Source organism: Bos taurus, chromosome 13 (genome assembly GCF_002263795.3).
Source record: "Bos taurus isolate L1 Dominette 01449 registration number 42190680 breed Hereford chromosome 13, ARS-UCD2.0, whole genome shotgun sequence".
NCBI classification, from domain to species: domain Eukaryota; kingdom Metazoa; phylum Chordata; class Mammalia; order Artiodactyla; family Bovidae; genus Bos; species Bos taurus.
In genome coordinates, this window is record NC_037340.1 from 3,930,511 (window position 1) to 3,945,585 (window position 15,075).

A 15,075-nucleotide genomic window follows, 5' to 3' on the forward strand; every position below is an offset into this window, starting at 1 on the left:
CACAGGAACACAGTAGTGGATGCACACATAAAGACATTACACATGGGCATACATACACACTACACAGTCACACTCATGACACACGATACACTGGTGGACACAGACACTGATAGACACACATGGACACATGCACACAGTCACACTCATGGACACACTCAGACACACAGACACAATCCTGGACACACATTTGTGGACACATACTCATTGCTACGCAAACTAGTGGACATGTACACACAGACATGCTCACGGACACACCCTGGTGGACACACACCCTGGTGGACATGGCCCCGGCTCTCACTTGCCGTGCCTGCCTCTCCCCACCTGCCTCTGGATCTTCGGTTGGACAGACATCCTTCTCCAGAGGAGCAGGTGATGGATTGGCTGGGGATTTTTCTAGGCCCAGTGGCTCCTACGGCCCTTTCAGTTCCTCCACAGGCTCAGCTGGTGAGAAGAATGTGGAGTGCTTGTTCCCAAACCCACCGTGGGTGCCTGGGAGGACTGAGACCAACCCATCCGTCTGTGCCTGCTGTCAGAGGGAGGAGGGGGATGGTCAATCAGGACGACCTCCAATCTCCATGGGACACACAGGGCCAGAGCTGGGAATGTGTTCTCACAGGAGGGGCCTGGAAGACCTTCCCCAAATGATGCCGGTGTGGACAGGGGCTTGTGAAACAGCAGCTTTGCTTTGCTGTGTATATTCTCCTTCCGCATGCTTTCCTGTGAGCCTCTTGCAGTGCCCTCTGCTCCGTGACCCTGCAGAGCAGGGTGGAGCCTGCCTGGGCGGAGCCTGGGGCATCTAGCAAAGCGTACTCAGGCGGCTCTGCCATGGGAGGAATGACTCTCCGAGTCAGAGACACAGGTACAAGGTCTGCTGGTGGCTGGCCGGGGGCAGCGCTCAGCATCTTCTGGCTTTTCTCAGGACCTAATGCAGAAACCCCTTGTGCTGAATCCCTTTCCTATTTTCAATCTCTCTGACTTCTGTAACCAGCCAGAAAAAACTCCCTGCTTTTAAATCTCCACTTGGATAATCATTGCATTTTAAGGTGAACTGATTTGGTAACTTTAATTATGTAAAAAAAAAAAAAAATCCCTTCACAGTAGGACCTGGATTAGTGTTTGGTCAAATAACCAGGGGTAGGAGTCTCTAGGGACCGTCCACCACCATATCCAACAGCCCTTGGCTCTTCTCTAACACAGGTGCAGTTCAAGGGAGAGAATGGGGGGGCTTCCTCGGTGGTCCAGTGCCACCAAGTGAGAAGAAGGCCATACTGCCAAGGCAGGGGGCAAGGGTTTTCATCCCTGGTCTGGGAACTAAGATCCCACGCATTGTGCAGTATGGCCAAAAGATTTTTTAAAAAGTGAGAATGGAGACAGTCATTGAAATCTAGCTGGACTTCATGTTTTAATGGACTCTGGTCTCACGTGACTTAGACTAATACAGAGGGTGCGTTCTTTCTTGCTGCCCTCCCTTTCTGTGAATACTGACCAAGTGACACACATTTCTTATCACCATTTTGCAGATGGGGAAACTGAGGCACAGAGCATTTTGGAAACTTTCACAAGTTAGTAAGTGGCAGAACTGAGAATCCAGGCCTGTCTAAACCCCAAAGCGCAGTGACTTCTGTTGAGCCACAGTGGTGTGAGCCTAACACCGCCCAGACAGAAGATACTGGCGCCAGGACTCAAGGAAGAAAGTGCTGCAGGGAAATCAAGGAGGTGTGGCTCCGGAGTGCAGGCCCTGACTACTCAGGGCTTGGTAGCTGAGAAGGCGAAAGTGACAGGCGGCCAGCTAGGCCGCGGTGGAGGCCTGTCTGTTTGAATTTAACTACAGTTGACTTAGTATTGTGTTAGTTTCAGGTGTACAGCTTCAGATGCTTTGCTTTACAGATAATTACAAGATACTGAATATAGTTCCCTTTGCTATACAGTAAACACTTATTGTTTATTCTATATATAGTGGTATGTGTCTTTTAATCCCATACTTCTATAATAATTTATCCCTCCCTCTCCCCTTTTGCCTTTGGTAAACACAAGATTTTTTTCCTCTGGCTATGAGTCTGTTTCTGTTTTGCAAATAAGTTGATTTGTATTATTGTTTTTTAGACTCCACATATAAGTGATCTCGTATGACCTAAATCAAATCCCTTATGATTATACAGTGGAAGTGAGAAATAGATTTAAGGGCCTAGATCTGATAGATAGAGTGCCTGATGAACTATGGACTAAGGTTTGTGACATTGTACAGGAGACAGGGATCAAGACCATTCCCATAGAAAAGAAATGCAAAAAAGCAAAATGGTTGTCTGGGGAGGCCTTACAAGTAGCTGTGAAAAGAAGAGAAGTGAAAAGCAAAGGAGAAAAGGAAAGATATAAGCATCTGAATGCAGAGTTCCAAAGAATAGCAAGAAGAGATAAGAAAGCCTTCTTCAGTGATCAATGCAAAGAAATAGAGGAAAACAACAGAATGGGAAAGACTAGGGATCTCTTCAAGAAAATGGGAGATACCAAAGGAACATTTCATGCAAAGATGAGCTCGATAAAGGACAGAAATAGTATGGACCTAACAGAAACAGAAGATATTAAGAAGAGATGGCAAGAATACACAGAAGAACTGTACAAAAAAGATCTTCACAACCCAGATAATCACGATGGTGTGATCACTGACCTAGAGCCAGACATCCTGGAATGTGAAGTCAAGTGGGCCTTAGAAAGCACCACTATGAACAAAGCTAGTGGAGGTGATGGAATTCCAGTTGAGCTATTCCAAATCCTGAAAGATGATGCTGTGAAAGTGCCTATTTGAATAGGCCAGCAAATTTGGAAAACTCAGCAGTGGCCACAGGACTGGCCAAGGTCAGCTTTCATTCCAATCCCAAAGAAAGGCAATGCCAAAGAATGCTCAAACTACCGCACAATTGCACTCATCTCACATGCTAGTAAAGTAATGATCAAAATTCTCCAAGCCAGGCTTCAGCAATACGAGAACCATGAACTTCCTGATGTTCAAGATGGTTTTAGAAAAGGCAGAGGAACCAGAGATCAAATTGCCAACATCCGCTGGATCATGGAAAAAGCAAGAGAGTTCCAGAAAAACATCTATTTCTGCTTTATTGACTATGCCAAAGCCTTTGACTGTGTGGATCACAATCAACTGTGGAAAATTTTGAAAGAGATGGGAATACCAGACCACTTGATCTGCCTCTTGAGAAACCTATATGCAGGTCAGGAAGCAACAGTTAGAACTGGACATGGACCAACAGACTGGTTCCAAATAGGAAAAGGAGTTCGTCAAGGCTGTATATTGTCACCCTGCTTATTTAACTTCTATGCAGAGTACATCATGAGAAACACTGGACTGGAAGAAACACAAACTGGAATCAAGATTGCCGGGAGAAATATCAATAACCTCAGATATGCAGATGACACCACCCTCATGGCAGAAAGTGAAGAGGAACTCAAAAGCCTCTTGAAGAAAGTGAAAGTGGAGAGTGAAAAAGTTGGCTTAAAGCTCAACATTCAGAAAACGAAGGTCATGGCATCCGGTCCCACCACTTCATGGGAAATAGATGGGGAAACAGTGGAAACAGTGTCAGACTTTATTTTTCTGGGCTCCAAAATCACTACAGATGGTGACTGCAGCCATGAAATTAAAAGACGCTTACTTCTTGGAAGGAAAGTTATGACCAACCTAGATAGCATATTCAAAAGCAGAGACATTACTTTGCCAACAAAGGTCCATCTAGTCAAAGCTATGATTTTTCCTGTAGTCATGTATGGATGTGAGAGTTGGACTGTGAAGAAGGCTGAGCACCGAAGAATTGATGCTTTTGAAGTGTGGTATTGAAGACTCTTGAGAGTCCCTTGGACTGCAAGGAGATCCAACCAGTCCATTCTGAAGGAGATCAGCCCTGGGATTTCTTAGGAAGGAATGATGCTGAAACTGAAACTCCAGTACTTTGGCCACCTCATGCGAGGAGTTGACTCGTTGGAAAGGACTCTGATGCTGGGAGGGATTGGGGGCAGGAGGAGAAGGGGATGACAGAGGATGAGATGGCTGGATGGCATCACTGACTCGATGGACGTGAGTCTGAGTGAACTCCAGGAGTTGGTGATGGACAGGGAGGCCTGGCGTGCTGCGATTTATGGGTTCGCAAAGAGTTGGACACGACTGAGAGACTGATCTGATCTGATCTGATGATATTTATCTTTGTCTGGCTTCACTTTGGTATGATAATCTCTAGATGCATCCATGTTGCTGCAAATGGCAATATTTCATTCTTTTTGTGGCTGAATAATATTCCATATCACATCTGCTTCATCCATTCATCTGTTGATGGACATCTGTCTTGGCTGTTCTGAACAGTGCTGCGATGAACATTGAATGTGAAAGTGTTAGTGGCTCAGTCATGTGGGACTCTGCGACCCCATGGACTGTAGCCCGCCAGGCTCCTCTGTGCATGGAATTCTCCAGGCAAGAATACTGGAGTGGGTTGCCATGCTCTTTTCCAAGGGATCTTTCCCACCCAGAGATCAAACCCAGGTCTCCCACATTGCAGGCAGATTCTTTATTTACCATCCGTGCCACCAGGGAAGCCCCTCTATGAACGCTGAGGTGCATGTATCTTTGTCAGTTCAAGTTTTCATCTTTTCCAGATATATGCTCAAGAGTAGGATTGCTGGATCATATGGTTAGCTCTATTTCCAGTTGTTGAAGGAACCTCCAGACTGTTTTCCATAGTAACTGCGTCAGTTTACCTTCTGTTCAGGCCTTTTTACCCATGTTGGATCAAGAACTCACAGTTCGCAAAGGTAAAGATGCCAGCCATGGACGCAGCTGAGCGAGGTGGGAGGCCTCGCTCAGCGCCCCACCCCCACACTCCTTTTCTTTTATGTCTTGGCCACTTCGTCCTTAGTTTTGTGCAAACCTGTTGCTGTTTCACATTTGTGCTCTTCCTTTCTGATTGGTGCCTTGGATTCTTTCAAAAACACTTCCAGAAACCGTCCTGCGGAGCCAGAGAGCCCCCGAGGATATCTGACTGTCATCATCCTGAATTTGGGGGGGTGTACATTTCTGTCTCCAGGACGGCGTTTTCCTAAATGGGTCCTCGAGGGTGCCTTGGCGCATAGGAAACTTTAGCATAAAGCGTGTAATTCTGGGCTCCCCAGCATGAGCAACAGGTTGAAGACGTGGGATCCGCTCCGGCCCCTCCTCGGCGGGTGGGGACACGTGGAGGAATCCAGTGGCCCATGGGCGGTTCCGGGAATCCCCGGATGTGTCTATGCTGGCCCTGGCCACGGATGGCATCACGTTCAGCCGCCTGGGAGTTTAGTCCTTTAACTAGTCGGGTGCTATTTGCTCTGTAGCCTGCCCTGGAGGCAAGCATGGTGGAGGGGCTGTGAGAGCAGGCCTGCTGCAGTGGCAGTCACCTGACCCTGCCCGCCCCTCCCAGCTGCTGCCGAAAGGACCCTCTTGAAAACCCGGTGAGGTGCGCCTGTGCGTGCAACGCAGAGGGAGGGGCAGGATGTAGGCGGCTGTCGCTTGCTTTCCTTTCTCACCCTCTTTTCCTGCGATTCATTTTCTAATTCCGTGAAGCAGAAACTCAAAAGGAAATCCGAAGCTGGCCAAGAACAAGGGATCGCCTCCAAAGGAGCAGGGCCATGTCTGCCTTTGCTTTGGGGAATGTGCATTGTTCGTGGGGTCGTAAAGCTGTCAATTTCTAGGCAGAGTCTGGAGGAGGCAAGCTCGGATGGTCACACTGACTTCGTGGTGGCATCCTGTGCCTTCATTTTGGTCCCTTGCTCACTTCCCAAGTTTGCATCTTTGACAGTCACATCAAGGGCAGATTCTGGAGATAAACCTGACAAATCCCCAGAAGACGCTGAAAACACAGCAACCCAGCTGACAGCCCCAGATTCTAGCCCTAATTCTTGCTTACTCCGTGTGACCTGGAATGGGTCCCTGATCCTCTTTAGGTCCCAGTTTTCCCACCTGGGAAAGGAAGGGCGGATCCTTTGCTTGGGAAGGTCTCCGATTGCGTTACTATCCAGTGAGTCTCCCATTAAGTCTTTTCAGCTGCACTTTCTGAGAAAGGCTGAAGTAAAGCAGTTTTTCCCCCTTCAGGTGGAAAACAGAGCCGGGGCCAACCCTTCTGGGTGCGGACCTGTCATTAGGAAGCCAGCTGCCAGCTTGTGTTCCCTTGGGATGGAGGAGGAGCCCCGCGGTCCCTGCCAGGAGAGGGTCCCTTTAACAAAAAGCTGGTGCCGCCATCTGCTTTCGCCCTCTGGGTAATTCAGCTCCTGGGTGCCCTGATGTGGAGAGTGGCGAGGGAGGCGTTGGGGGGGGGGGCGGGTAGGTCAGTGGGCAGGCCTCGATTCAAGGTTCTTATTGGACTTTAGAGCCTTTACTCGCCGAGTTAATTTCCCCAACTTGCCTATCACAGGTTAATACTGGACCCGTGCATAATGATACATAATTTAAGACTTGTAAAAGCTGCCCAGGACTTGAAAGGAACACAGTCTAAGCCAGGAGCCTGTGCCTGGCATGCAAGAGCAAGTAACACAGGTAGAATTTATGTCCAAAGCGGGAGAGCCGCACCCTCGTGACACCATCTCAGAGGGTGCCACGCTGTGTGCAGGCCCTTCTGTGCCAGGCGGCAGCACCCGAGCCCTGCAACCATCACCCCCACTTGCACTTAACCACCACTGGAAAGCAGTTAGTTGTTCACAAGGGGAAGTTCTTTATTCTAAGACCCAGGAATATCTCATGGATGTAAAGTGACACAACATGATTGCCCTAATGGTTTCTGAACTCTGTTTTTAAGACTTCTGGGGCCAGAACCCCACAGAACTGCCCTGGGGCACCCTTCTACTTCTGATAGCCAAGCTGTCTGTTGGCATAGTTGGAGCCTGACATAGCCTGAGTCGGGATGTTTAGCTGCTTGTGGGATGGAAAAAAAATGTTAAGAAAAATAATTGTTGTTTTTGCAAACTATCTATTTAAAAACAGAACCTCAGGAAGCAGATTTCTGTTTCAAGGCTCAGATGAATCAGAGCTTACAAAGTATAAATACACATTAGCAGGAGGAGGCTTCCCATAACCCAGTGCTGGTGTGCCTTCCCAGCCCCGGAACCTCTGACTCCTGCTTCTCATTCCCAGCAGAGGCAAGAAAGCAAGCCTCCATGGAAGCGGAAGTGCTGGAACCTCGCTCAGCCCGAGTTGCAAACCTCTGCAGGCCAGTGGAAGTTTTGTATTTTTTCTTTAAAAGCAACTGGTTGTTCACCACACACTCGCTCACTTTAGGGTCGACAGGTGTATGCTGTTCGGAAATGTGGCAAACCCACAGGCTGATTCCTTGGGCTCTTTGCTACCTAAGAAAGATTACCAAATAAGTTAACTTTGACTCACTGACCCCTCAGATCAGCCAATAAAATGAAGCGCTTACACCACAACTTGCTCAAGGGGTAGTGTAATTGATTTACTTAAAAATGATGTCAGGTGGCAATTGAGCAACAAACTGGCTTCCAGACTGCTTAATTCAGTTTAACAAGGAGGAAAAACCTTGTAATTAACGGAAGAGCTTGAATACTTTGGAAGCTGTTTTCAAAGTCTGCCATACCTAAGCTGGGGAGGGTGGGGGTAGGAGGGGACAGCTTGTTGAAAACTATAAGTTCCCAGGCCCCGCTTGCAAGTCAGGGGCCAGGCCTGGGATTCTGCATTTAAGAGAAACCCCTTTGCAAGTTCTGCTTCTCTGTTCATCACCCAGTCTCACTTGACTTTTAGTTAAGCTATACTCCCTTTTCTGTTCTAAGTCTACATTGTATATATATGTCTAGAATCCTAGGAGTTTCCCATCCTAAAGCAACCAGCTTTGAGCTGCTGTTTTCCTGGAGTTTCATGGTATATATGTACTAATGTTGGAATTCTAGTTCATCACGTTTCTGATGGGAAAATTCTTCATCTTCCAGAGCCTGATTATAGAGGGCATAGAGCTTTCAGGGGGTGGGTGGGGGGAGGTTCTGGGGCTCTTCTCTTGCAGTTCCCTGCCCCCAGGACAACCAGGACTCCAGTGCAGGATGCCTGCTATCTGAAGAAAGGTTGACACCTGCCCTTAACAACCAAGGTCCTGGCTTCGAACTGTGTCCAGATGAGCCTGTCTCCTCCTTTCCACCACCCAGTGTGACCTGTGTAGACGGCTCCTTGAAATAACAAGATCACTCCTCTCTTAGAACAAAGAACTGCAGAGGTCATCAAACTTTTTTCTTGGCACACAAGCATCTGGCAACTACCCAGGGAATTTGGGGGTCCTGCAGAATCCAAGTTTACAAACCACCAGAGCAAGGTAGTATTGGAATTCAGATTTAGTCCTGCTGGTCGGTCTGCTCCTCCCTCTGACCCCACCCTGCAAAGAGCCGCACCCGGACAGGGAGCCGTCATGGGGACCACCCAACTCCACAGAGAGCCGCGCCCAGACGGGGAGCCGTCGGGGACCAGGCTCGTCTCGGTGCTTGTCCTTGGTGGCACCTCCCAGGTGAGCCAGAACTCCGTCCCCGCCCCCGACCATGCACAAGGAACAGGGGCCTGCCATCCGTTCTTAACCACGACACCCGCTGGGACACAGCTCCTAACCTGGTAGAAAGAGAAGGGTCCCAAGAATGAAGCAAGATCAACATCCGCATGGCTTTTCCTGCGCTCAGCCTGGCGCTCCAGGTGGACGTGCACCACGAAGACTGGATGGGGTGCACAGCCGGAGAGCAGCCGCTGGGCAGAGGGCAAGCTGGGGCTTCCTGCACAGAGGAGGGCACTCCTGGCAGCTCCCTGAAGCTGCTGGAAGCTGTCCACGAGCCCGTCACTGGCGGCTCAGCCTCCACGCAGAAGGTGCCAGAAGTAAGACCCCCCCACACACACCCCCGACACCACGTTGGCACGCCTGTTGCCCACAGCTCTCCTGCCCGTCACCGGCGGGACAGCCCAGTGCCGGCTCCCAGGGCTGACCAAGAGGGAGGCCGGTGGCGGCTCACCCCTGGGAGCAAGGTGATGAGCGGTGAGACGGGCCCTCACCCCCAGAGCCTGGCATCACCACCTCCTGGAGGCCAGCCTGGAGGCAGGAGCATGCACAGAAGCCTCGAGGGTGTGGTCCGCAGTGACGCCAGGACAGTCCTATTCATCCAAGTAGCCAGAGAGGAAGAGAAGGCATCCTGCCTCCCTCCTAATCCCTCAGCACCGATTCCAAGCTATTTAAAACCCTCTAAGGTGGGTATCGCCCCAAAGTTGCTCAAAACAATTCACATCCACACTGCAGGCCATTAATCCAGTGGTGTTTATTCAAGCAGTATTCACACTCGCTGTTGAATAACAAGGGCATCAAGACCCCGAAGATGGGGCTCTCACAGCTCCAGCTTCACAGCAGCCTCTCTGGGAGGGGTTTCAAGAACTTAAGATGAAGGTGATGGCTGAAAAGGCTTGCCGTTCTTGCTCTGGGTCCCCGAGGAGTACAGCCTGCTTCTCTCATCCCGGTCACCAGACAGACCCAGGCCAGCGGCAGAGGCACAGCTGGGCAAAACTACGTAAGCTCAGAAGAGGCCACACTGGTCCATGTTTTCGTACAAAAAATTTAATAAATATGACTTTTCAAAATGTATTGCCAGGAACAACACCAAGATGCATGTTTATGTTCGTATAACACTAAGAGGACAATACAAAGGATCTTCATGGTCTCAATGGTGAACAAAATCAGTTTTGAATAAGCCTTTTTGAACTTAAACTTCATCATAGCGTTTTGATTTCCTCACTTAAGGCAGGCAATGGACTCTATGGCAAATCTAAACAGTGATCTTACTGGACATTTTATGGTTCAAGTATTCAACTAGCTTATTAGAATACTCCCTAAATGCAGTAGATAAAAAAATCAAATCAGTCTTACATAACGAATGGTGAAAAGAAATCAGAATTTACAAAATAAGATTGGTGTGCTTCCAACTTCACACAATTAATTTGATATTTTTATTGATCTTCAACCACTCAACATTTTGGCTATGTTTAGTCATAGCTCACCTTGTTCCCTTAAACTGCTAGGCAGCAGATCATCTGCCTGTCTCTCTTCAAGTCTTAAAAAAAAAAAAAAAAAAAACCTGTTCTAGACTAATTCTCAAACTGCCTCTCAGTCGGGGTTTTAAATATCTGACGTCGTACGGAAAAAAAAAAAAAAAAAAATTCCACCAGTATTCCAGGCACAAAAGGCCCACCCTATTGTCTTAAACTATTTTCAAACACCTTAATTTTGGCTTATAGGCAACACATAATAAGAAAATAGGTTCAAAAAAATAAAGCCATACGCTTATAACGCTATCAAAAACCTTCAATTCTAAACACGTACATATAAATAAAAAGGAATGATGTCTTAAGGCTCTTGATTATTAAGTTAATAAATCAAATATACACAGTGATTAATAAAAAAAAGAATTATTTACATAACTATACAAAATTCTACTTTTGACACATTTTTCCTCTTTAAATTCTTCATTTTACCAGCAACTGCTGACATCAAAGTCCCCCCTCCCCCAACAACAACAAAATACAATAAAAAAAAAATAAATAATAAACTCATTTGTGATAGTTGCTGTGGTTCTGAGCTGCAAAGGCACTTTTCAAATACAGAACTACTTGGACGTCATCATAAAACCAATATACAAAAACAACTCAAGAGTCAATAAATATAAATAAAAACTATGATCCTAAGACTGCATCACCATCGGGACATCTGGCAGAAATGGAAGCTGGGCGTACTCCTGGGAGCCTGATCCGGAGGTGCAGGCAGGCGGGGGCGGGGGGCCCGGTGTTTGCATAGCTGCGCGGTGCGGTGCCACCCAGCCAACCACGGAGACTACCACTGCCAGTGTAAGCCAGCTTGTCAGAACTTAAATTAACACGCGACTCTACATCCAGGACAGCGCGGGGCCGGAACACGACAGACAGGGCGGCTGCGGGAGCGGGAGCCCCGGGAGCCCCTGGACAGCGCCCGCCCGTCTGCTATACGATGTACTCCATGCGGTTCAGGCTCTGCGCGCTCTCCAGGTCTCTGTTGTCCTGTTTGTTTGTCCAGTTGGGGTGTTTGGCCGGCGTGCCATGGGCGGGCTTCTCCTCTCGGTCGACCAGCGTGTACGTGGCCTGCTTGGCGAAGCGCGCCTTCTGCTGGTGCTTGTCCATGTCGTCCTCCTCCACCTCCGAGTTGTGTGTCCTTATTTTGGACATTTTGGAGTTCTTGCTCTCGTAGTCCTTGACGGGGACCGTGTTGGCCCCATGCTTCTCGATGGGGTTCTTAATCTGGTTCAGCTGCTCGCGCACGTTGTTGGTGGTGTTATCCTCAGAAGCGGCGCGCGCGTGGCTGCCCGGCTTCCGGCGCTTGCGCACGCACCAGTAGAAGGCGGTCACCAGGCAGCAGACCCAGGCCACGGTCAGCACCGAGCTCAGCAGCGGCACCAGGAAATCTGCACGGCAGGGCGGCAGCGGGGAGCCCGGTGAACCACACCGCAGCCCCAGCCCTTTCCCCACCCGTACCGTCCCTCCCAGCGTCCTCAGAGACCCTGCTGGCCTCCCCAGAGAGACCGGGCCAAACGGCAGCCCATACGGGTGCCCACCTCCGTGTGGGGAGGGGCGTCTGGGCCAGGGGTGGGGAGTCCGGCTACTGAGACAGCTCATGAGATGAGTGGTTCTCAGAATCTTCAGAAAGAGGGCCCTGGGATGCATGGCTCCAACGCCCCCGGGGGTCCCTTGCCAGCTATAGCACAGTGATGCTCCAGGGATCCCCGGGGGACTCCGGCTGCCCTGCAGGGCCACTGAGCCATTCATCAAAGCTGTGCTTAGGATGGACTGTTTCCCAACCCCAGAGCACAAGCAGGCTCCACGAAGACACATACTCAGGGTACGGCAACACTCTGCCAGGGCGGTGCCTGACAGCCAGAGACAGCCCGCAGGCAGGGGACAAGTCAGGCCACCTCTGCCCACAGTCATGGGATCCAGTCATGTCAGCCAGCCTCTGTCTTCTTGCTAGTTAAAAATGGGGGTCCTTGAACAGGGAACCGGCAGGTAACTTCCCGCCTGGGGGTTTTCCTGGATGTAGGTTGTGCTGGTCTTATTGATCAGCTGGACAGGACGGTCCCCACAGAAAGGGACCCCGACCCCACCACCTACCTGTTCTGCTCTTCAGAGGACGCCTCTGAACTCTTACTTCCGCAACGGCAGCAATCAGCGAGCTGTTCCCGTCACGTTTACTGACAAGATTTATGATTTTGTCGGTGATCTCCTTGATAGGGTTTCCATCATCCCGGATGTCTTCAGCAGACTGGAAAAGGAAGCATCAGACCCAGGGGGTCAGGGACACTCACCAGTCACTTTTACTCAAAATTATTTGACCATACATGTATGCTATTCCCTGGCGGCTCAGACGGTAAAGAATCTGTCTACAGTGCTGGAGGACCCAGCTGGGAATTTCTGGGCTGCGAAGATCTCCTAGAGAAGGGAATGGCAACCCACTCCACTATTACTGCCTAGGAAATCCTATGGACAGAGGAGCCTGGTGCGCTATGGTCCATGGGGTTGCAAAGAGTTGCATACGACTGAGCTCCTAACACACATGTACGTCAAGCTCTCCTTCCATGTATCTGTTCATCTGGATACCAGCTAAGTGAGCTTTCTGGGCTACTTCCAGTGAAACGACTCGGTGTGAATGGGTCTCATACTCACAATGGCCACGTGTATTTCATTGTTTGCAGAAGGGGAAGGCTCGCAAGCTATGTAAATCGAATATTCGGCAGAAACATTCTTCAAAATATTCAAATTTCGCAGTTCGCTGCAAATATGCTCCGTGGTGAGACCCTAGAATGATATTTTAAAATCCACAGGTGTGTAAGGGAGAGGAATGAAAAAAGACTGCTGTTTACTTGAAAGGGAGGCTGCGTGCAAGCCGAGCTTTGGTGAAGGACAAGAATCCAGGCTAAGGAAGAGATCCGAGCTCATGATGTCTCTGCTTTAGGGCAAGTGGACACACCCCACCCTCCAGAGCCAGCCAGAAGTGTTCCATACCGGCGACATCATCTCCTTGTTGAAGGTGAACGTGATGTTGGCACAGTTGTCCTGGTAGTAGGGGTCGGACGCACACTTGGTCTTCACGGGCTGGAGGCTTGATGACCGGCACTCGCCCACCCCAGTGCAGGGGCGCACAAAGCACTGGGTGTCCAGGATGGGCACGCAGCTCTGCCCGCTGGGGCACTCGCTGTGCCCTCTGTGCAGTGAGCAAGGGCGGGGGCCACACCACACCTGCAGAGACAGAAGGAGTGCAGCTCAGGAGGCACCCGGCAGCGGCCCGCATGGCCCCAGGACAAGGGTGGCCAGGCTGTGCCTACCTTGGAGCAGGCCACCCTCCCATCCAGGCACTGGCAGGCGTTGCAGTCGGCGTCCCACTTGGCCCCGTCGGGTATCACGCTCCCCATAGTGACGCACGACCTCCCTGAAACTGAGACAGAGACCTGTGAGTGGCAGGAGCTGCCCTTTCTGTGGACCGTCCTCCTGATTCTTCACTCCCTGCCCAGCAGGAGATGCTGATGCCCGTCGCCCTCTGCCCTGTGACAACGCAGCTGCTCCCAGCGGGCAGGCATTCTTGGCCACCCCCCAGCGGGCCCTGCACCTGGCCACGCGACCAGCTATGGTCAGTGCAGCGTCCAGGGACGGGAGTGAGCGGAGTCTCCCCCTGGGAGTGAGCTCGGCCCCTCGAGAGCCTGCCATGTGCCAGGAAAAGGACACACCCTGGGTAGTGCTGGTCCAAAAAGGGTGGGGTGGCACACAGAACAGAACTGGGTGCCCAGCGTGAGGCATCCAGCACTCTGCTTGCCCTGTGTGCCCACGAGCATCACAACTGCCTGCTGTAGGCACAGAGGATGGGGAGGGTTGTTACAGAGCATAATGGTGACAAAAGCTGGCTAAAACTAAGTGACTCTACTTTCAAAGGACCCTCAGGTTTCCCGGTCCTGAGGGTCTCCAGCAGATGTGCCCTCTGTGTTCTCTCCCTGAGCATGATGTCCTCACACAAACAGTCAAAAAGGTGGCTGCAATGCCTGCTCAGCCCAGGGGACCCACGGCAGCGGGACCTGGCCCACATACCTTCCTGGCATTTGGCACCACTGTGCCCTGGGGGGCAGATACAGCGGTAACCATTGATCTCATCCACGCAGGTCGCCCCGAAAGCACAAGGTGAAGACTGGCACTCGTTGATGTCTAGGAGAAATGGTCAAATTTAGGCTCCAATGGGAGGCACCAATGCTTTTCTGATAAAATACACAGACAGGATCTGCAGGCCTAAGTATAGGCTGAGTGCATTTTCATCATGTGACCAGCACCCAAATGAAGAAATGATCATCATACTGCCAAAGTCTCCGGTCACTGCCACCCAAGGGTTACCACTAGCCTGACTTCTAACAGCTTAGAATTTCTCATTCGGGGAAACAGCAATTTTTAATTAAATGCTCCTTTTCTCTGATAGTGTAATTTAGAGAACAATGGCCAGCAAAGATCTTGAAAAGGGTCAGCTAGCAAGTATCTTAGGCTTTGTGGGCCATGTGGTCTCTTGTCACAGCTGCTCAATTCTTGCAGCATGAAAGCAACCCTTGACAGTACATAAACAAGAGTGTGGCTGTGGGTCAATAAAACTGTATTTACAAAAACAGGCAGTGGGTCAGATTCGGCCCCCAGACCATCATCTGCCAATCCTTGATTCAGAAACATGAAATAGACACAAAGTCCCCCACCCAGTGGAGCCCCTGGTGGCTCAGTCGGTAGAGTCTGCCAGAAGTGCAGGATACCCGGGTTCAATTCCTGAGTCAGGAAGACCTGGGAAGATCCTGAGTTGGGAAGACCCCCTGGAGAAGGCAATGGCAACCCACTCCAGTATTCCTGCCTGGAGAATCCCATGGATGGAGGGGCCTGGTGAGCTACAGTCCATGGGGTCACAAAGAGTTGGTCACAAGTGAGTGACTTCACTTTCACTTTTCTTTCCCCCACCCAGTAGTTCTTAAAGATTCAGACTT

At 50.2% G+C, this 15,075-nt stretch overlaps 1 protein-coding gene across 1 annotated transcript in view; it reads right to left on the reverse strand.

Annotated features, from left to right (window-relative positions):
• Positions 1–9,298: 9,298 nt before the first annotated feature.
• Positions 9,299–15,075, reverse strand: part of JAG1 (jagged canonical Notch ligand 1) — a 44,394-nt gene continuing 38,617 nt past the window's right edge. The window contains exons 21-26 of the mRNA NM_001191178.3: positions 14,153–14,266; positions 13,399–13,508; positions 13,079–13,312; positions 12,740–12,871; positions 12,188–12,338; positions 9,299–11,484 (exon numbers count right to left, since the gene is read on the reverse strand). Of these exons, the coding sequence (NP_001178107.1) occupies positions 11,027–11,484; positions 12,188–12,338; positions 12,740–12,871; positions 13,079–13,312; positions 13,399–13,508; positions 14,153–14,266 (1,199 nt within the window). The 3' untranslated portion in view covers positions 9,299–11,026. The remainder of the gene's footprint in view (positions 11,485–12,187; positions 12,339–12,739; positions 12,872–13,078; positions 13,313–13,398; positions 13,509–14,152; positions 14,267–15,075) is intronic.